The following is a 17,247-nucleotide window of genomic DNA, read 5'->3' as shown; positions in this document are numbered from 1 at the left end:
GTAAAGTTGCAGGATACAAAATCAACATACAAAAATCAGTTGCATTTCTGTACACTAACAATGAAGTAGCAGAAAGAGAAATTAAGAATATCATCCCATTTACAATTGCAACAAAAAGAGTAAAATACCTAGGAATAAACTTAACCAAAGAGGTGAAAGAGCTGTACACGGAAAACTATAAAACATTGCTGAAAGAAATTGAAGAAGACACAAGGAAATGGAAAGATATTCCGTGCTCTTGGATTGGAAGAATTAACATAGTTAAGATGTCCATACTTCCTAAAGCAATCTATAGATTCAATGCAATCCCTATCAAAGTTTCAACAACATTTTTCACAGAAATAGAACAAAGAATCCTAAAATTTATATGGAACAACAAAAGACCCCAAATAGCTAAAGGAATCCTGAGAAAAAAGAACAAAGCTGGAGGGATCAGACTCCCTGATTTCAAAATATACTACAAAGCTATAGTAACCAAAACAGCATGGTACTGGCACAAAAACAGACACACAGATCAATGGAATAGAATTGAAAGCCCAGAAATAAACCCACACATCTATGGACAGCTAATCTTTGACAAAGGAGCCAAGAACATACAATAGAGAAAAGAAAGTCTCTTCAACAAATGGTGTTGGGAAAACTGGATAGCCACATGCAAAAAAATGAAAGTAGACCCTTACCTTACACCATACACAAAAATTAACTCCAAATGGATTAAAGTCTTGAATGTAAGACCTGAAACTATGAAACTTCTAGAAGAAAACATAGGCAGTACACTCTTTGACATCGGTCTTAGCAACATATTTTCAAGCACCATGTCTGACCGGGCAAGAGAAACAATAGAAAAAATAAACAAATGGGACTACATCAAACTAAAAAGCTTCTGCACAGCAAAGGAAACCATCAACAAAACAAAAAGACAACCTAACAATTGGGAGAAGATATTTGCAACCATACATCTGATAAGAGGTTAATCTCCAAAATATATAAAGAACTCATGCATCTCAACAACAAAAAAACTACCATCCCAATTAAAAAATGGGCAAAAGACCTGAACAGACATTTCTCCAAAGAAGATATACAGATGGCCAACAGACACATGAAAAGATGTTCAAAATCATTAACTATCAGGGAAATGCAAATCAAAACTACATTGAGATATCACCTCATGCCCGTCAGAATGGCTATAATTAACAAGACAGGAAACAACATGTGTTGGAGAGGATGTGGAGAGAAGGGGACCCTCATACACTGCTGGTGGGAGTGCAAACTGGTGCAGCCACTATGGAAAACAGTATGGAGATTCCTCAAAAAATCAAGGATAGAACTACCATATGATCCAGCTATTCCACGGCTGGGTATTTATCCAAAGAACTTCAAAACACCAATGCGTAAAGATACATGCACCCCTGTGTTCATTGCAGCGTTATTCACAAGAGCCAAGACTTGGAAGCAACCTAAGTGCCCATCAAGGGACGAATGGATAAAGAAGCTGTGGTATATATACACAATGGAATACTATTCAGCCATAAGAAACGATGAAATCCAGCCATTTGTGACAACATGGATGGACATTGAGGGTATTATGCAAAGTGAAATAAGTCAGAAGGATAAGGTCAAATACCGTATGATTTCCTTCATTAAGTAGTAGATAATAATAACAATAAAGAAACACATAGGGACAGAGATTGGATTGGTGGTTACCAGAAGGGAAGGGGGGAGGGAGGAGGGTGAAAGGGATAATTCGGCACATGTGTGTGGTGATGGGTTGTAATTTGTATTTGGGTGGTGAACATGATGTAATCTATGCATAAATAGAAGTATAATGATGTACACCTGAAATTTATACAATGTTATAAACCAATGTTACTGCAATAAACAAAAAATTTTAAAAAATAAATAAAATAAATAAATAAAAACAGATTAGACACACTGAGGAAAAGATTAGTGAACTGGAAAATATGTCAGAAGAAAATATCCATACAGAAGCATGGAGGGAAAAAGGGATGAAAAATATAGACATCAGCGCAAGACATAGGGGACGTGAAGAAAATGTCTAACCTATATATGTAATAGAGGCTCCCCAGGAGAGGAGAGAGAATGGGGCTGAAGCAATATTTGAAAAGGCAATGGCCAATCATGTTTCAAAATTAATGAAAGATATTACTTTAACACTTGAGATAAACTATGAACCCAAATCAGGGCAAATGCAAAGAAAAACACCTTGTAAAACATGACAGTAAAACTGATAAAAATGACAGAGAAAAAATAATTTAAATCAATCAGAGAAAAAAGACATATCACTGTCAAAGGAACTACAATAAAACGGAGATCTGACCTCATTTAAGTGATGAAAGTCAGAATACAATGGAATTATATCTTCAAAGTGCTGATGTAAAATACTTGCCCATTGAGAATTCTATACGGAGTGAAAACATATGAAAAAATGAAGGCAAAATAAAGACATTTCCAGAAAAATAAACTGGAAGTATTTGTCACCAGAAGACCCATACTAAAAGAAACAGTAAAGGCAGAGAAAAATTATTATAGAGGGAAGCAAAGAAATGCAGGAAGGAAAGAAAGAACATTGGAGAGTGTAAATATGAGGGTAAAAACAAATCAATATTCAGTGTATAAAACAATTATAATATCTTATGGAGTTTAACACATACGCTTAATTAAAATACCTTTCAATGGTTACAAATTGCAGAAGGGACTAAGTAGAGATAAATTGCTCTAAGGTTCTTAGATTGTCAGGTAAGTGGTTAAAATATCAATTTATATGAGATTTTAATTGTTTGTTGTAATCTCTATTGTAACCACTAAAAGAATTTTCTTTTAAAGAATTCATAACAACCTAATGGGGGACACGTAATAGCAAAAATACCTATTTCGTATAACAGCAGTAAAGAAATGAGAGCAAAAGGGGAAAACGTAAAACAAGTAGATAACAAATAGTAAAATGACAAATTTAAACCCAAATGTAAGAGAGATTACATTAATGTAAAGAGGCAATTCGTGTTAGAAGGATGTGCGGCTATGACATACAACTATCTACTGGGGCTTTGGGGGAAAAATAAATAAATAAAATTATTAAAAAAAAAAAATTTAAGATGGTGGGGGCCGGCCTGGTGGTGCAAGCGGTTAAGTGCGCGTGCTCTGCTTCGGCAGCCCGGGGTTTGCAGGTTCAGATCCCGGGCGCGCACCAACGCGCTGCTTGGTAAGCCACGCTGTGGTGGTGTCCCATATAAAGTAGAGGAAGATGGGCACGGATGTTAGCTCAGGGCCACTCTTCCTCAAGAAAAAAAGGGGAGGATTGGCATCGGATGTTAGCTCAGGGCTAGTCTTCCTCACACACACAAAAAATGTTTAAGATGGTAAATTTAATGTTACATGTTTTTTATCACAATAAAAAAATGTAAAGAGACAAAGTATTTCAATAAAAAGACAAAAATTATCAAACTGAATTTTAAAAACTACAATAGCAATATACTATTTATAGTAGTACATAGTAAATATAATGATATTAAAAGATTGAAAGTAAAAGTATAGAAAAAGATGTAACATTGGTGTAATATACTAATATCAGACAAAGTAGACAAGAAGAATTACAGTCATGCATCACTTAAGGATCGGGATACACTCTGAAAAATGTGTCACTAGTCCATTTCATCATTGTGCAAACATCATAGAGTATACTTAAACAAACCCAGGTGGTATAGCCTACTGCACACCTAGGCTCTAAGGCACTAATCTTTGGGACCACCATCATACATGAGGTCTGCTGTTGAGCCAGATGTTATTATTCAGCACATGACTGCACTTGAGATTAAGATAAATATTTCTTTATTCCTAAAGGGACAACCCTCAGGAAGATATATTAATCCTAAATTTGTATGCACTAATAACATTGCTTCTAAATATATAAAGCAAAAATTGACAAAACTGGATGAAGAGATAAATATACAGTCACAGTGGGAAATGTTAACACCTCTCTCTCAGCAACTCTCAAAATGAGTAGGAAAAACACCTGTAGCGATGTAGAATGTTTGAGTAACATGAGTAACGAACTTGACTAACTGACATACATTGAACATTGTTACCAACAATGGCAGACTATACTTTCTTTTCTAGTGCAACCGAAACATTTTCCAAAATTGACATCTGTTGAGGCATAAATCAAGTCTTAACAAATTTCAAAGGATTTCAATCACAGAGTTATATTCTGTGGCCACCATGAAAATAGTCTGAAAATCAATAATACAATAAAACTAGAAATTCCCAAATGTTTGAAAATTAAATAATGTACTTTTAAGTAACCCATGGTAAAAGACAAAATAACAATATAAATTAGAATATATGTTAATTGTATGATAATAAAAATATGACATTTAAACTTGCAGGATGCAGCTAAAGCCCTGCTCTGAGGAAATTTTATATCTTCAAAAGCATAAGATGTTTTAAAAAACCCAGCAAATTCAACTAAAAAATGTAGAAGGAAAGATATAATCAAGAATTAGAGCAATACTTAAAGACATAGGAAACAAACACATATAGAGAAAATTCATAAAACAAAACATCGAGTCCTTGAAAAGACTAATATAGTTTTGAAAATTGCTCAAGAAAAAAGAGAGAGAAGACTGAGAGAAGGCATAGTTTACCGATGTTAGGAATGAAACAGTGACATACTATAGATTCTACTGACATTAAAAGATAAGAACAATTTTACTTTAACAGATTTTAAAATTCAGAGGAAGTGGACACTTCTGGAAAAACTCAACTTGCCAAACCTGGCAGGAAAAGAAATTAAAAATCTGGATGGTTTTTATCTATTTAAAAAGGAGTCCATAGTTTAATATCAATAGTTCCAAACATTTAAGAAAGAAACTTATTAATTTTACACAAATTCTTCCAAAGAATGGAAAGAGAGAACACTTCCCAACTTATTGCCTGAATCCAGCATAATCTTGATATCAATACCCAATAGGGATATTACAAGAAAGAAGAATTAGAGGTGACTCTCTTTCATAAACACGAGTGCAAAATAAATTTTTTTTAACTAGTCTCAAATCAAATTAGCAATATACAGTAGGATACTGTGTAGTCACCAAGTAGGAATTTCCTAGGAATTAAAAGACAAATTAGCATTCAAAAATCAATCAATACAATTCACCATATTAATAGAATAAAAGAGAAAAATCATATGATCACATCAATAGATATCAAGTAGTAAAACTACTTGATAAAATCAAAGATTTAATCATTATATAAAATCTCAGCCAAGTAGAAATAGAAGACAACTTTCTTAATTTGATGAAGGGCATTTATAAAAACCAAATAAAGAAAGCAAACATATTTAATTGTGATGTATTAAAAGCCTTCCACCTCAAATTCAGAATGACACAAGGACGATGCTCTTACTGTTTCTATCCAACACTGCAGCGTGAATCCTAGCCAGCAATAAGGCAGCAAAAGAAGTAAAAGGTATAAGTAAAGGAAAGGAAGGAATAAAAACCGTCTTTCCTCATTGATGGTATGTTCGTGTAAGTAAAAACCTCAAAGAATCTACAAACGGCTGGAAATAGTAAGTAAATTTAGCAAGGTTGCTGGATATTAGGTTAACGATACAAAATCTCCTGTGTTTCTATAAACAACCACAATTAGAAAATCCAATTTAAGAAAAAAAAAAAACTATAGTAGCATCAAAATACAGGATACTTAAGGATAAATTTCACAAAAATATGCCTGGCTTACAGAGAAACCAAGAATCCAATTTCTTTGATTTGGGGATCTTAATTTTAAAACACATGAAATACAAAGGCAGTATTCAGAAATTAATCTAACAGATATTGCACTAAACAGAGTCCTACAGAATAATTCAATAAAGAGAGACTTCTGATACTGGTTTATAATCAAGTTTGACTTGACAATTAGAAAGGAGATGACGAACTCATGTAAATCGGACAAAATAACTCAAAAAGATGCTCACCATATTCTGAGTTATTTTTACCGCAGAAGAAAGGCTATGATCCAACTTTATCCAGGGGACTCATCTATAGCAAATTTTTTTACTTCACATTAGAGACCCATTTAGCTACATAATTAGTTAAATATCAGTATCAGGATATACAGCAGACAAAGGCACCTCTTAGCAAAATCAAACCTGTTTCTGGTGTAAGCATTCACTTAACTTCCAGCAAAGTCTGCAGAACTAAAAAATACTTAGATCCATACACATGTACCCAGAAGTGTCCCAGCTATTCACAGGCCAGGGGGTTTAACAACAAGCAACAAGAAAGCAATTATAATAAAATAGTAACAAACATTTCATTCCATTAGAAAAAAATCAACCACAATATTCTTTGTTCAAAAGAATGGAGAAGTGAAGGACCTCTCACCAGAAGCAATTGCAGTGCATTAATATTAAACATGATCTAATGAAGTCAGAAGTTGTTTGGGGAGAACATTCACCACAGTAAAGGCATATTCTGCATGATAAATTCTTAGCAGGAAAGAAGGGATTTAAATCTCTTTTCTTGTTACACCTGGGAATGATTTTTTTTTCATACTGAAACAAAAAAATTAAAGAATGAATAATAGAGAGAGGGAGGGAGGGGGAAAGAAGGAAGGAGAAAAGAAAGAAAATACAACTTAGCTCACACTTTTGTCTGAAAAGTGATAAAAAAAGAAGCATCTTATTCAAGTATTTAATAATCTTATAAATTTAAAATGTCTGAATCTAAGAATAAAGCTGATCTTTGTATGGCAGAAGAATTAATTAACACTCTGAGGTTGAGGAATTGTTCTGGTTTTCTATCAGAAAAGAATAATTTCTTCCCCTACCCCCGGTACAGGCCTTCCCTCTTGCTAAGCAAAACATCGATGTAATTCCCTTTGGACTTCGTAACCATTTCGGGAGATGGATGATTCACTCTTTGGGCAAGAGAGGGGGAAAAAAAAAAAAGAAAAAAACTTGGATCTGTTCCCTTCCTATTTGACCTCCTTAAAAGGATCTTTTTGAAGCTGTTAATCCAGGCTACTAAAATAGCAAGCAACTATTCTTTATTAAAGCTCAAATGGAAGTACCAATAGAAAGGAGAGAATTTGTTTCTTAAAAACCTAGAGCATAGCTTTTCCATATCCTAAGCAAAGAACAGTTGCTGTTATTTGTTTCACTGCTCATATTGCAGCTCTGTCAAGGCCTTATACAAATAAACGTGAAAGGCCTTTCGAGTAAAGTGTGGTCTTGATTAAAACATGCTTGGTAATCAGTGGCTGCAATCTCATCATTGCCATCTGGTTCCTGGAAACACACACACACACACACAAATACACGTTTGCACACACAAACCCCCAATGCGATGATTCAGCCATTTAATGGACCTTAAATTTGACAATAGTCCTCCAATACACTTCTCTGGGGAAATAAAAGAACGCAGGTTGAAGAGTCTGGCAGATCTTTGATTGTTTGCTTTTGGCACAAGCTCAGGGCATAACCAAACACCAACTTTAGGCCACCATGACTGTATAGTGTGACTTCCAGGTGGGCCAGTCAGGTTACAGCCTGTTTGAAAATGATAACAAGATCTTAGAAGCAGATAGCAGGAGGGAGAAGAGTAGGAAGAGGAGAAGGAGATGAAGAGGAAAAGCAGGAAGGAGAAAGAAAACAAAGGAAAAAGAAGAACCCCAATAGCAAACACAGGGATGGGAGGGGAAGGAAGAAGTGAAAAGATACATTTCCAGAACTCAGGGTCAGGTATGATCTCATCTGAGTGAGCACACTCACTTCTTAGACAAATAAATTCTTACACAAATAATTAGAAAGTAATCTATGTAAGTAAATCTGTGCCTTTCCAGATGAAAGTGACGCTAATGATTTGTTTCTTGAAGTTTCTAAGTTTGAGGCCTGTCCTACTAAAAGACAACAGCAAGACCTAGCTACTGTAAGAAGTATTAACTTAAGAAAATGCAAATTATGTTGACTTTGTTAAATCCCCTACAAAGCCCAAACACACATGGGCCATGAATGAGTTACCTGTTGACATTTATCCATAAGTGTCCTGCCAGGGCCCAGACAGTACAGCGACAGGGGCGATTATTAGAGAAACACAGCAGGTTATTTCTACACTGGCAATGCAATACCTACTTCTAACTGGTATATAAATGGTCTTTTAACAACATCCCTAAGAATCGGGTTCTACCCCAATATTTGAATATAATATTATCCCATAATGCAAACATTTTGATATGTATCTACAGCAGTTAAGTATAAGACTAAAGATTCCAATATGATTGAATTTAAATATTTATTTCCTGTATTTAGAGAAAAAGAGCATGTGTAGAAAAATTTGGAACAAAAAATAAGGTTACTAGACTACAAGTGAAGTTAATTAAAACACTCCCCATACACCAATTAATTGAAGAGTGAGAAGTATCTGACGCAGTGCCTGGTTCCTATATAAACCACTAACACATATGCCGCAGAATGTCTTGACATTATCAGGTGTCTTTTCAAGAAGACTGATGCATACAAAAAATACTTCAATCTTAAATGTTTTTTAAAGGAGGAACTGGTATATGTGTTTGTCTTAGTAATACTATAAATATTACAATTAATTACATTTCTATTTTTTCATTGGCTCCAGGAAGCTCATATCCAAAGCTTCAAATTGAATACTATTTTTACTCCTTCAAATTTTTTATTCTATCTTGATTTTATTCCTTTCTCCACAGGTTTTCATTTTTCCTGACTCGGACACTTTTTACTTTTTTATTATATTTGCATGCATTTTTATAAGCCATTTCAAATATTCTATGGAAGAAGGAAGGATATAAATAATAAAATAAATAAATAATAGGTAGATAGATGATAGATAGATAACTGACCTATGCAAATAGATGCTACATTTAATACTAACATAGAGATCTAATAACAGTGAGAGTGCATATCATATGATTTCATTTACATAATATGCAAAACAGGCAAAACAATTGGGGTACATGCAGGGGTGGTAAAAGTATAAAGAAAAGTGAGGCAGTGTGTTCCATAAAAATCAGAATACTAGTTACCTTTAGTTAGGGATGGACTGAGTAGTAACAGGAAGGGGCACAAAGAGGCCATCTTCTTCTATTTCTTTGCGTGGATAATTGTTAAAAAGATATTTCTTTTGTGATAATTCACTGAGCTGTATATTTTCATTATTATATTCATGTTTTTTATTCTTTTCTGTACATGCATTATACTCCATGAAAGAGTTAAAATTATATATATAGTGTATATATATGTATCATACATATTATATATATAATGACAACCAAAAGATGAAAATAAAAACAAATATTTGCAAAATAACAAAAATTCTACTAGGATTTCTAAAAGTAAAAAGAAAAGATTTATTATTGGAAGGAACAATGTCCAAAGTCTAGACATTAAGAATACTGGAGGGACAGGCTGGAATGCAAAGAACATTAAAATATAGCAGCACTAACTAGATCAATTTAGTCATAAAAATATAAAGTCTATAAACAATCTCGCAAAATTCATTTTATGACCGTGTTTATTGAGAGTCTACTACGTGGCAGGTCCTGTTCCAGGCACCAGAGACACAACAGCGGAGCAGTGAACTGACCACGTGAGGTCTCTTTTCTCACGAAGCTTACATTCTAGAGTGAGGAAGCAAGAGGGAGGAGGAGACGAGTGACAGATAGAAAGAAAAGTAGCTAGATAGAAACTAGCATTCCAGAAGGAGGAGGCAGCTTACATGAATCCTCAAGAGTGAAAAGAGCTTGGCATATCTGAAGGACTGAAAGGCCCCTGTCCCTGGAACACACACGGGAAAAAGGGACATAGCATGAGATGATGTCAGAGTAGGTGTGGGGGGAGATGGTGCTGTGGATGGTAAGGGTGGGGCGCTTGGATTCCACGTACGATGGGTTTTATAGAGCAGACTGACATGACCTGATTTACATTTTTAGAAGGTAATTCTGACTACTTCCTAGACAACAGATTTTATGGAGGAAATAGGGCAAGAGTCAGGCAGCTATTGCATCAGTCAAAGAGAGACAGGATGGCGGCATGGATTGGATTACTAGTAGAGATCATGGGAAAAGTGGATGGATTCAGGTTATGTTCCAGATGTAGAGTCAGCAGGACTTGCTGATGGATCAATGTGGGAGGAAAAGTAAAGGAAAGAATCAAGTATAACTCCTTGATTGTGGTTTCAGTCATTGGGTGGCTGGCAGTGCCTTCTATTGATATGGGGAAACTGGGATAAAAGCAGGTTTGGAGGTGTGGGGAATGACAGCGTTCCATTACAGCCATGTTAAGGTGGCGGTGCTAATTAGACACGCATGTGAAGCTCTCATGTGGGCACTAGATGTGAACCCAGAATTCTAAAGAGAGGTCACGGTTGGAGGCAAAGGGAGTCACAGCCTGTGTATTATTTTTAAAATCTCAAAACTAAATGAAGTCACGTAAGGATGCTGTAGACAGAAAAAATGTCCCAGGACAAAGTCTAGGGCATTGCAATACTTAGAAGTTGAACAGAGAAGAAGTAGCTAAAAAGCAAGACTAAGTAAGAGTAGGCCCAATCTTTTGCACATTAAGGAACACTTTGAAAATTATAATTTTTTTCAGCATACCGGGCTAAGTGGCATACTTGGGGTCCTCTCCAAGGACCGAGGAGATCAATATCTTGGCCCACTTGAAATCCATTTACAGCACACCAATGTGCCTCACCATGACGTATTTTAGGATATGACCACGAGAATAAAAGGCACAGAACAATCAACTGATTAAGTACTTACTTTGTAGTAAATTCAAATGTTTTTGGCACAAAGTTTATAATAATATATCCTCCATAGAGGTCTAATTATGATGCTTTTAAAGACTCTTCCAAGTCTCAGCCATAAATATTTAGTCTCATGACATCTGGAAACACATTTTTCAAAATTCTTTATGGCAAAGGCATCCATAGAAATTTTGCATTCCTTCAAGACCGAGGAGAACACATAAATACGTTCTAGAAATGTGTGTCAAATTAATGATCATTTCGAGCACCCCAAAATACAAAATAAGATCATAGCTGTTTATAGAGAAAACCCTTTAGAAAGAGAACTACTCACATTATGAAAATAAAGAATGCTAAAATTATTTACAGGTACATAAAAAACCTCCCTTTATGCTTGGTGTTAATACATGATTGGAAAACTACAAAATCTAAATTCAAGTTTAGTTAGAGTAAAGTTCGACTTCATTCTTTTCTTATATTTACTAAAGACTGAAGCTTTTAAAAATTGGCTCATTGCCCTTCTTACTCTGTACCTTGAGTTACCCCTTCAGAATCCAACTCCTTGGATCACCATCCTTTAGTTCCCTCTTGGCAAAACTATCCAGTGATGTTCCACCTCCCCTCCACATACATATACATACATACACACACATGCACACTTTGACCAAAGGTCTCCAGAGCCCTCTTTCCACTATAAGAAGCCACCCATGTTTTCTACCTCCCAGGCTTCAGTGACTCTGTCTCTCATGACAGTATCTGTATTGACAGTCTTCACAGATGGAGGCACTCCATCCTCTCACATTCCAATTTCCAAGTGACCAGGAAGTGATGTCCTGATCACTTCCTAATGCCACTTCAAGCCAAACCTTATGAAAAATCTCTGATGATAAGAAAAACCAAGGTCCTTTCCCACAGCTCTAATTTTTGGTAGCTCTGAAGACCAAAATCAAGGTAACTAATAAAAAGGTCTGCATCCCTTCTAATTCCCTGAGTCTGAATATCATCATCATCACCATCATCACCATCATCATCAAACAACAGCAAAATCATATCTTTGTAGCAATGTGTTACCCTTTGATATGATTTTTGCTATTTACAGAAAACCATGATGACAAGCTATTCATTGACAACATTTCTTTTCTACTAAACAACACATGTATTTTTTGAACAATAAACCGAACTTGTGGTTTGCAAGATATTTAAACAGAATATTCTCTAGTGTTCGCCTGCACCACACATTTGCACTGTTAAACAACTTCCCTCTTGGCTGAGATCCCCAATTACCTTTATTTTCCTTCTGCTCTGTCACAAAGATCAATGATTGTGCTTACTGAGCTTAGTTGAAGGCGTAGTTTCCCAAAGAGTGTTTTTAAAGATGTCCATAGCCAGAAAAATATTTAAAACAGGTTTACCAGTGCCATTAGTTCTAAAAATTTATAGGAACTATATCACTTGTGGATCTTTTCCCTCCAAATTATGGTAGAGACAGAGGAAGTGAAGGAAACAGTCCTTCAAGGAATCGAGTCAACACACTCTTGGTCTTCTTCTTCCTGTTTTAATTCTCTCAGCCTGTTAACCATTGTCTTTCACTTTTCTGGGTTAAATCTTTCAGAGAAAAACCTAGGTCTACCATGTTCAAGATACAGTGTTGAAAGAAAAAAAAAAGCTTGGAAACCACTTTTGGAAACAGTGAGCTCCACTAAGAGAGATGAAAGAGAGATCTGGAGAATAATTGATGACAATGTGCTCTGGACCCCAGCGCTTAAAGCAGGCTGAGTGAAGACAGAATACGTTACAAGATGAAGGACAAAGGAGGTGACAATTTGACTATAAAAGTCCTGACACAATATCACCAAAATGAAAGGTACAAATTTTGCCATCCAAACAGTACTAAATAAACCAAGCATGTATCGGTATCTGGAGATATTTTGATACAGGAACATGGAATTCTGGCCCATATTCACGCTGTTGTGGGGTAAGAAGCATCTCCAGAAGCTGTCAGACGGCCAGAGGAGCTCTTCCAGCTCCCCAACAGGGGTGCAGCAGTTCCATTTAAAATTCTTGTCTAGTGAAACAGCAAAGATCCTTCACGCCTATTTTTAAATGCACATTTTTAATATTCAGTATAATGCTACTCTTTAACAAACTCTTTACTCCCTGCCTCTCTGATGAAGCTTCCTGTGGTCTTTAAAGGGATTGTTAACCCAAGAATGGATCGCACTCTTTCTGCGTGAGCAAGTTGTGAGACACTCCATTAAGCCTTCCAGTATTTAATAGAAAGAGTCGTCTCTCACCTCTGAGGAGATGAGCCAGCTGCTCCGTGATGAGCTCAGGAGCCTCCTGGAGTATCTCTTTCACCACGAGGGAGGAGGAAGACTCTCGGAACTCAAGCCCACCATCACTCTGCTCAAGCGGATTAATGACTTTGACGACTGCTGATTCTAAAATTTTGTCCTCACTGTTAAGCAAATGGAGGAGAAAAAGAGAAAGAGATATGGCATGTTTTCTCACTTTTTGGACTTATTTAATCTCTGCTCCCACACAAATGACCTCCTCTCAATAACCAAAAATATGACTCACATGACTCAGAAGAGGAGAAACTTATTCTACATGTTTTCACATTTCATTTCAACTAATCACCTCCCTAAGAGTCTTAGAAGACCTTCACACCTGAGCACTTCTATCTCTTGTTTTGCTGTTGGAAACTAATAGTAACAGCTAACAATTATTGAGCTTCCACTACAGGTTAGACACATTATTATACATAATTGCAGAGTATTGTCCGGTTTTATACTATAAAATGACCCTATGAACTGGGTTCTAGAAAAATTCCCATGTTACAAATGGGGAAACTGAGGCATGAAGGGGTTAAGAAATTTGTCCAAGGTCACAAAGTTTGCATGTAGACTAGCTTGTATTTAAACTCTGACAATCTGGTTTCAAAGCTTGCACATCCAGTCACAGTGCTGGAGAAAAAATACTACTGGCTTATGTACTTCCACCAACATTCTTTATATGTAGGATAGAGTTGGCTTTATCAAAGGCAGGAAGAAAATATGGATAAAACTAACTGTATTCTTTTTATCTGTCAAAAGCAAATGAGTGGCAATGAAGGAAATGGAGATCTCTATTTTTGAAAAGTATTCTGTTTGATAAACAATCTCAAAGCCAGAGTTCACAACTTTATCTCAAAACCAGCACAAATTTTTCAATTTTAATTGGTAGCAAAACTCTTCCTAAGATTTTGATTGACACACATGTGTCACAATTCACTCCTTTGGCTTCTTGCATTGTCTTTTTCCATATCTACTTGCATTTGTTGGTTTGAAAAAGTTAACACATAAATTTAATCAAGCACGTTATCATCCTGAACACTGATAATTTAAGTCAGTCAAATAACCTGCCAAAAACTCTCAGTCAGTTGTCAACAATTGACGGATAAATATTATTCAAAAGAATTTTGTGTGTTTCAAACACCATGAGGATAAAAACAGCCCCACACAGGCAGATTCCTTTCATATTCCTTATAACTGACTGAACTGCATGACTGACATTATAATGTGCTCATATCTAAACATGCTTCCTAAAAAAGGTTAAGTAAAAAATTAGATCCTTGTACAAGTTTTTATTTCATGTATACTAAAGTCAATGTCCACTGGTTAATGTCATCAACAATTAGCATATCAGCAAAGCATGCAAAAAAAACCATCGCCTCAAACTACTGAGATGTTTATCTGTGACTCTTCATTCAGTAGCACTAGAGAGCTTATCGAAGGGCATCTTTGTGTTGGGTTGTAAGGCCCTTGGAGGCAGAGAATTTGTCTTATGCCTCTTTATGTACCTTTAGATTCCTGCACCAGATAACAACTCTTAAGTACTTAGTGAAGGAGGCAGAAGACCCAAGTTCTAATCCAAACTCTTGTGCTAACTTCACGTGGTACCTTGGGTAAGTCATTTGCAACACTGGGTTGCAGGTTTCTTGTCCATAAAATAAGGAGTTCAAACTACATGAACTTTCAAAAATCCATCCTACTCTTATAGTATAAAATGCTATGAATGATGAGCTAGTGATCAAATGACGTTCATAGCCCATCCACATAAAGTTCCATTTCACTACTGAGATTTCTTTCTTAAGACCTTTTCAGTTTTATTTAGTGTTTAATTTCCATTTTCATTACACATTTTCAGCATCAATACATAGGACTGTTGCATTGCTATAGGAAACTGTTTGGAATGGTTTAAAATTATGGTCAATTTTACAAGAACTTTCCACTCAAAGATGTCATATTTGAAATGCAAAAGTTTAAAAATGGAGGATTGGCATAGCCCAAATTTTGCCATAAGAGAAGAAAAATTATTCCCCTTCCTCTGAATGTCCTCTGCCTTTAACACATCTCCCTAAACCACGAAAATCCTGAACAAGGTACCACTTTGCCCAGAAGAGCCTTCGTTAAAAGATCAACCGCCCCCCAGAGCCTCACATTAAGCCTTACCTTGCCAGCACGTTGCTGCCAACAAGCGTTATAGATAGCTTCCCTTCATCATTTAGCTGATGCAGATTAATTTCATCTCGGAATATATGGAATGATTCAGAGATATTCAGCTCTTCTAAAATAAACCTTGTCTCAGTGAAGTAGTTGAATTCAGTTCTTGGTATGTTCAGCACGGGCAAACAGAGAACCCCAGGGGGACTGACCTACCAAGAAAAAGTTGACTGAATCACTGCAACAGCAGGAGGAAAGAACACCACCACATTTTCTCAAGCCCGAGGGTAACCGGTAACGGGAATGTAAGGCCTTTGGTCTCGCTAAACCGTTTGACATTCATAACCAACTTTTCCTGAACCCGATTAGCAGAGCATTATCAAAGGTTAAGTGGTCCCTAATATTTTTTAATCTCCTGTTACTCTACATGAAACTTCTCATGCCTCACTTGAATATTTTGTCTCATTTGAACCCTTCCATGATTTAAAAATATATTTATACATTCTCCTCTTCAGGGGAGACAAATTCACATGTCGTTATGGAATCGGCAGAAAATTAGAATGATTGACGCAGGGCAGGTGAGGACCGTGGTGAGGCAGACAGGTACGTATGTCCCATCTCTATGGGATCCTGCCACTCTGCTCCGGCCAACTGTTTACATGCAAAACATTCAGGCCCAGGATAGTCAGATCTTTCACTTACTCAAGAAAAGCTAGAAATCTGGATTTGGGGGGGTTATTTGTGGTGTTTAGTTGTTACAATTAATTTTTAAAATTAAAAATTAAATTTTTAATTAAAATTACAATTAAATTTTAAAAATTAAAAATTAAAAAAATTAAAATATAGGTTAATGAAAACTCATTTACGAGCCAGATTTGGCCCACAGACTACCAGGTTGTGATCTTTCTTGATTTCTTATATTACTTAAAAAACCATATATTAACAAATCTCTTATAAAAAATTGTGGTAATGGGGGAAAGAGGAGATGGGTAGGAGCTAGAGAATTTCGGATTCAATTTTTTACAAGAATTTAAAAAATAGAGGTACTTTTAACAATTACTATGAGTGTATGGCAATAAACTCTAAATATCACCGAGAGAATGTGGGGTTTGGTACACTGAATTTTTGCAGAAAGTAAACGGCCTTTATTCTCACATCATCACCAGCTCTATCACGAGTACAGTGCTTATTACAGTTTTAACATCTTTATCATCCATCTCCCCTTCCCAGCATTAAGAAGGCAGGGATTTTGGTCTTTTAGTTCAGTTATGTTTCCCAATGCATGAAACAGCCTGGCACATAGTAGACATTACATAGATATTTGTTGAGTGGAATAAATGAATCACCCACCCCTCCCCTACTATCATATACAAAACACAGAGCCACTCCAACAAAGTGGTTTTCCTCCCACCTGTCAGGCTAATACTGAATCACAATTGTGTAACAATCGTTAGCAATTTATGTATAGCAAGTTATTTTTCCTAATTAATTGATAGAGTTATATCTAACTCCTGATACTGAAACTTGAGTCAAGAGTATGTGGCCTGCACCTATCCTGGCAGGACCTATTCTGAAGTTGGAGTCGCAAGAACTAGGTTCTAGCCCCAGCCTCTGCTGTGTGACTTTGAGGAAGCCATTTTCCTTTCTGAGGCTCAGTTTTCCCCATCTGTAGAATGGGACTTACCTACCAGAGTGAAAAGTATTTAAATGGAGTCATACACATGTAGCTGCAAAGCTCTGTACTTATCCTGCGTGTTAATACCCCAAGAGGGAGTAGCCAGGTTCTCAGGAAAAATTAAAATGGAGACGCAGACCTCTGGTAGGGGGTGGAGCCCAGTAAACTAAGAGGAAGGCACAGAAATATAATAAATTCCTAGTAGGTGACCCTCCATTTGTCTCCACACTTAGTGGCGAGCCTTAGGAGAAGGCGAAAAGAAGCCACACATCTATTTACTTTTTTCTACCTATTTTAT

The 17,247-nt window shown here is 36.1% G+C and overlaps 1 protein-coding gene across 13 annotated transcripts in view; it reads right to left on the bottom strand.

The window, feature by feature from the left end:
* Positions 1-17,247, bottom strand: part of PRUNE2 (prune homolog 2 with BCH domain) — a 346,173-nt gene that overhangs the window by 183,030 nt on the left and 145,896 nt on the right. For 12 of the 13 annotated variants that reach the window (XM_087444459.1, XM_087444456.1, XM_087444458.1 and 9 more), the window contains 2 exons: positions 15,284-15,486; positions 13,085-13,248 (listed from right to left, as the gene is read on the bottom strand). The exons of the other annotated variant lie outside the window; for it this stretch is intronic. In XM_087444459.1, coding sequence (XP_087300585.1) covers positions 13,085-13,248; positions 15,284-15,486 — 367 coding nt within the window. The remainder of the gene's footprint in view (positions 1-13,084; positions 13,249-15,283; positions 15,487-17,247) is intronic. 13 annotated transcript variants of the gene reach the window in all.

This window comes from Ceratotherium simum, chromosome 20 (assembly GCF_057802395.1).
Source record: "Ceratotherium simum simum isolate JZ-2026a chromosome 20, ASM5780239v1, whole genome shotgun sequence".
Classification (NCBI taxonomy): domain Eukaryota; kingdom Metazoa; phylum Chordata; class Mammalia; order Perissodactyla; family Rhinocerotidae; genus Ceratotherium; species Ceratotherium simum.
Note: the sequence above shows the minus strand (reverse complement) of the source record. Positions and strands in the feature narration are given on the sequence as shown.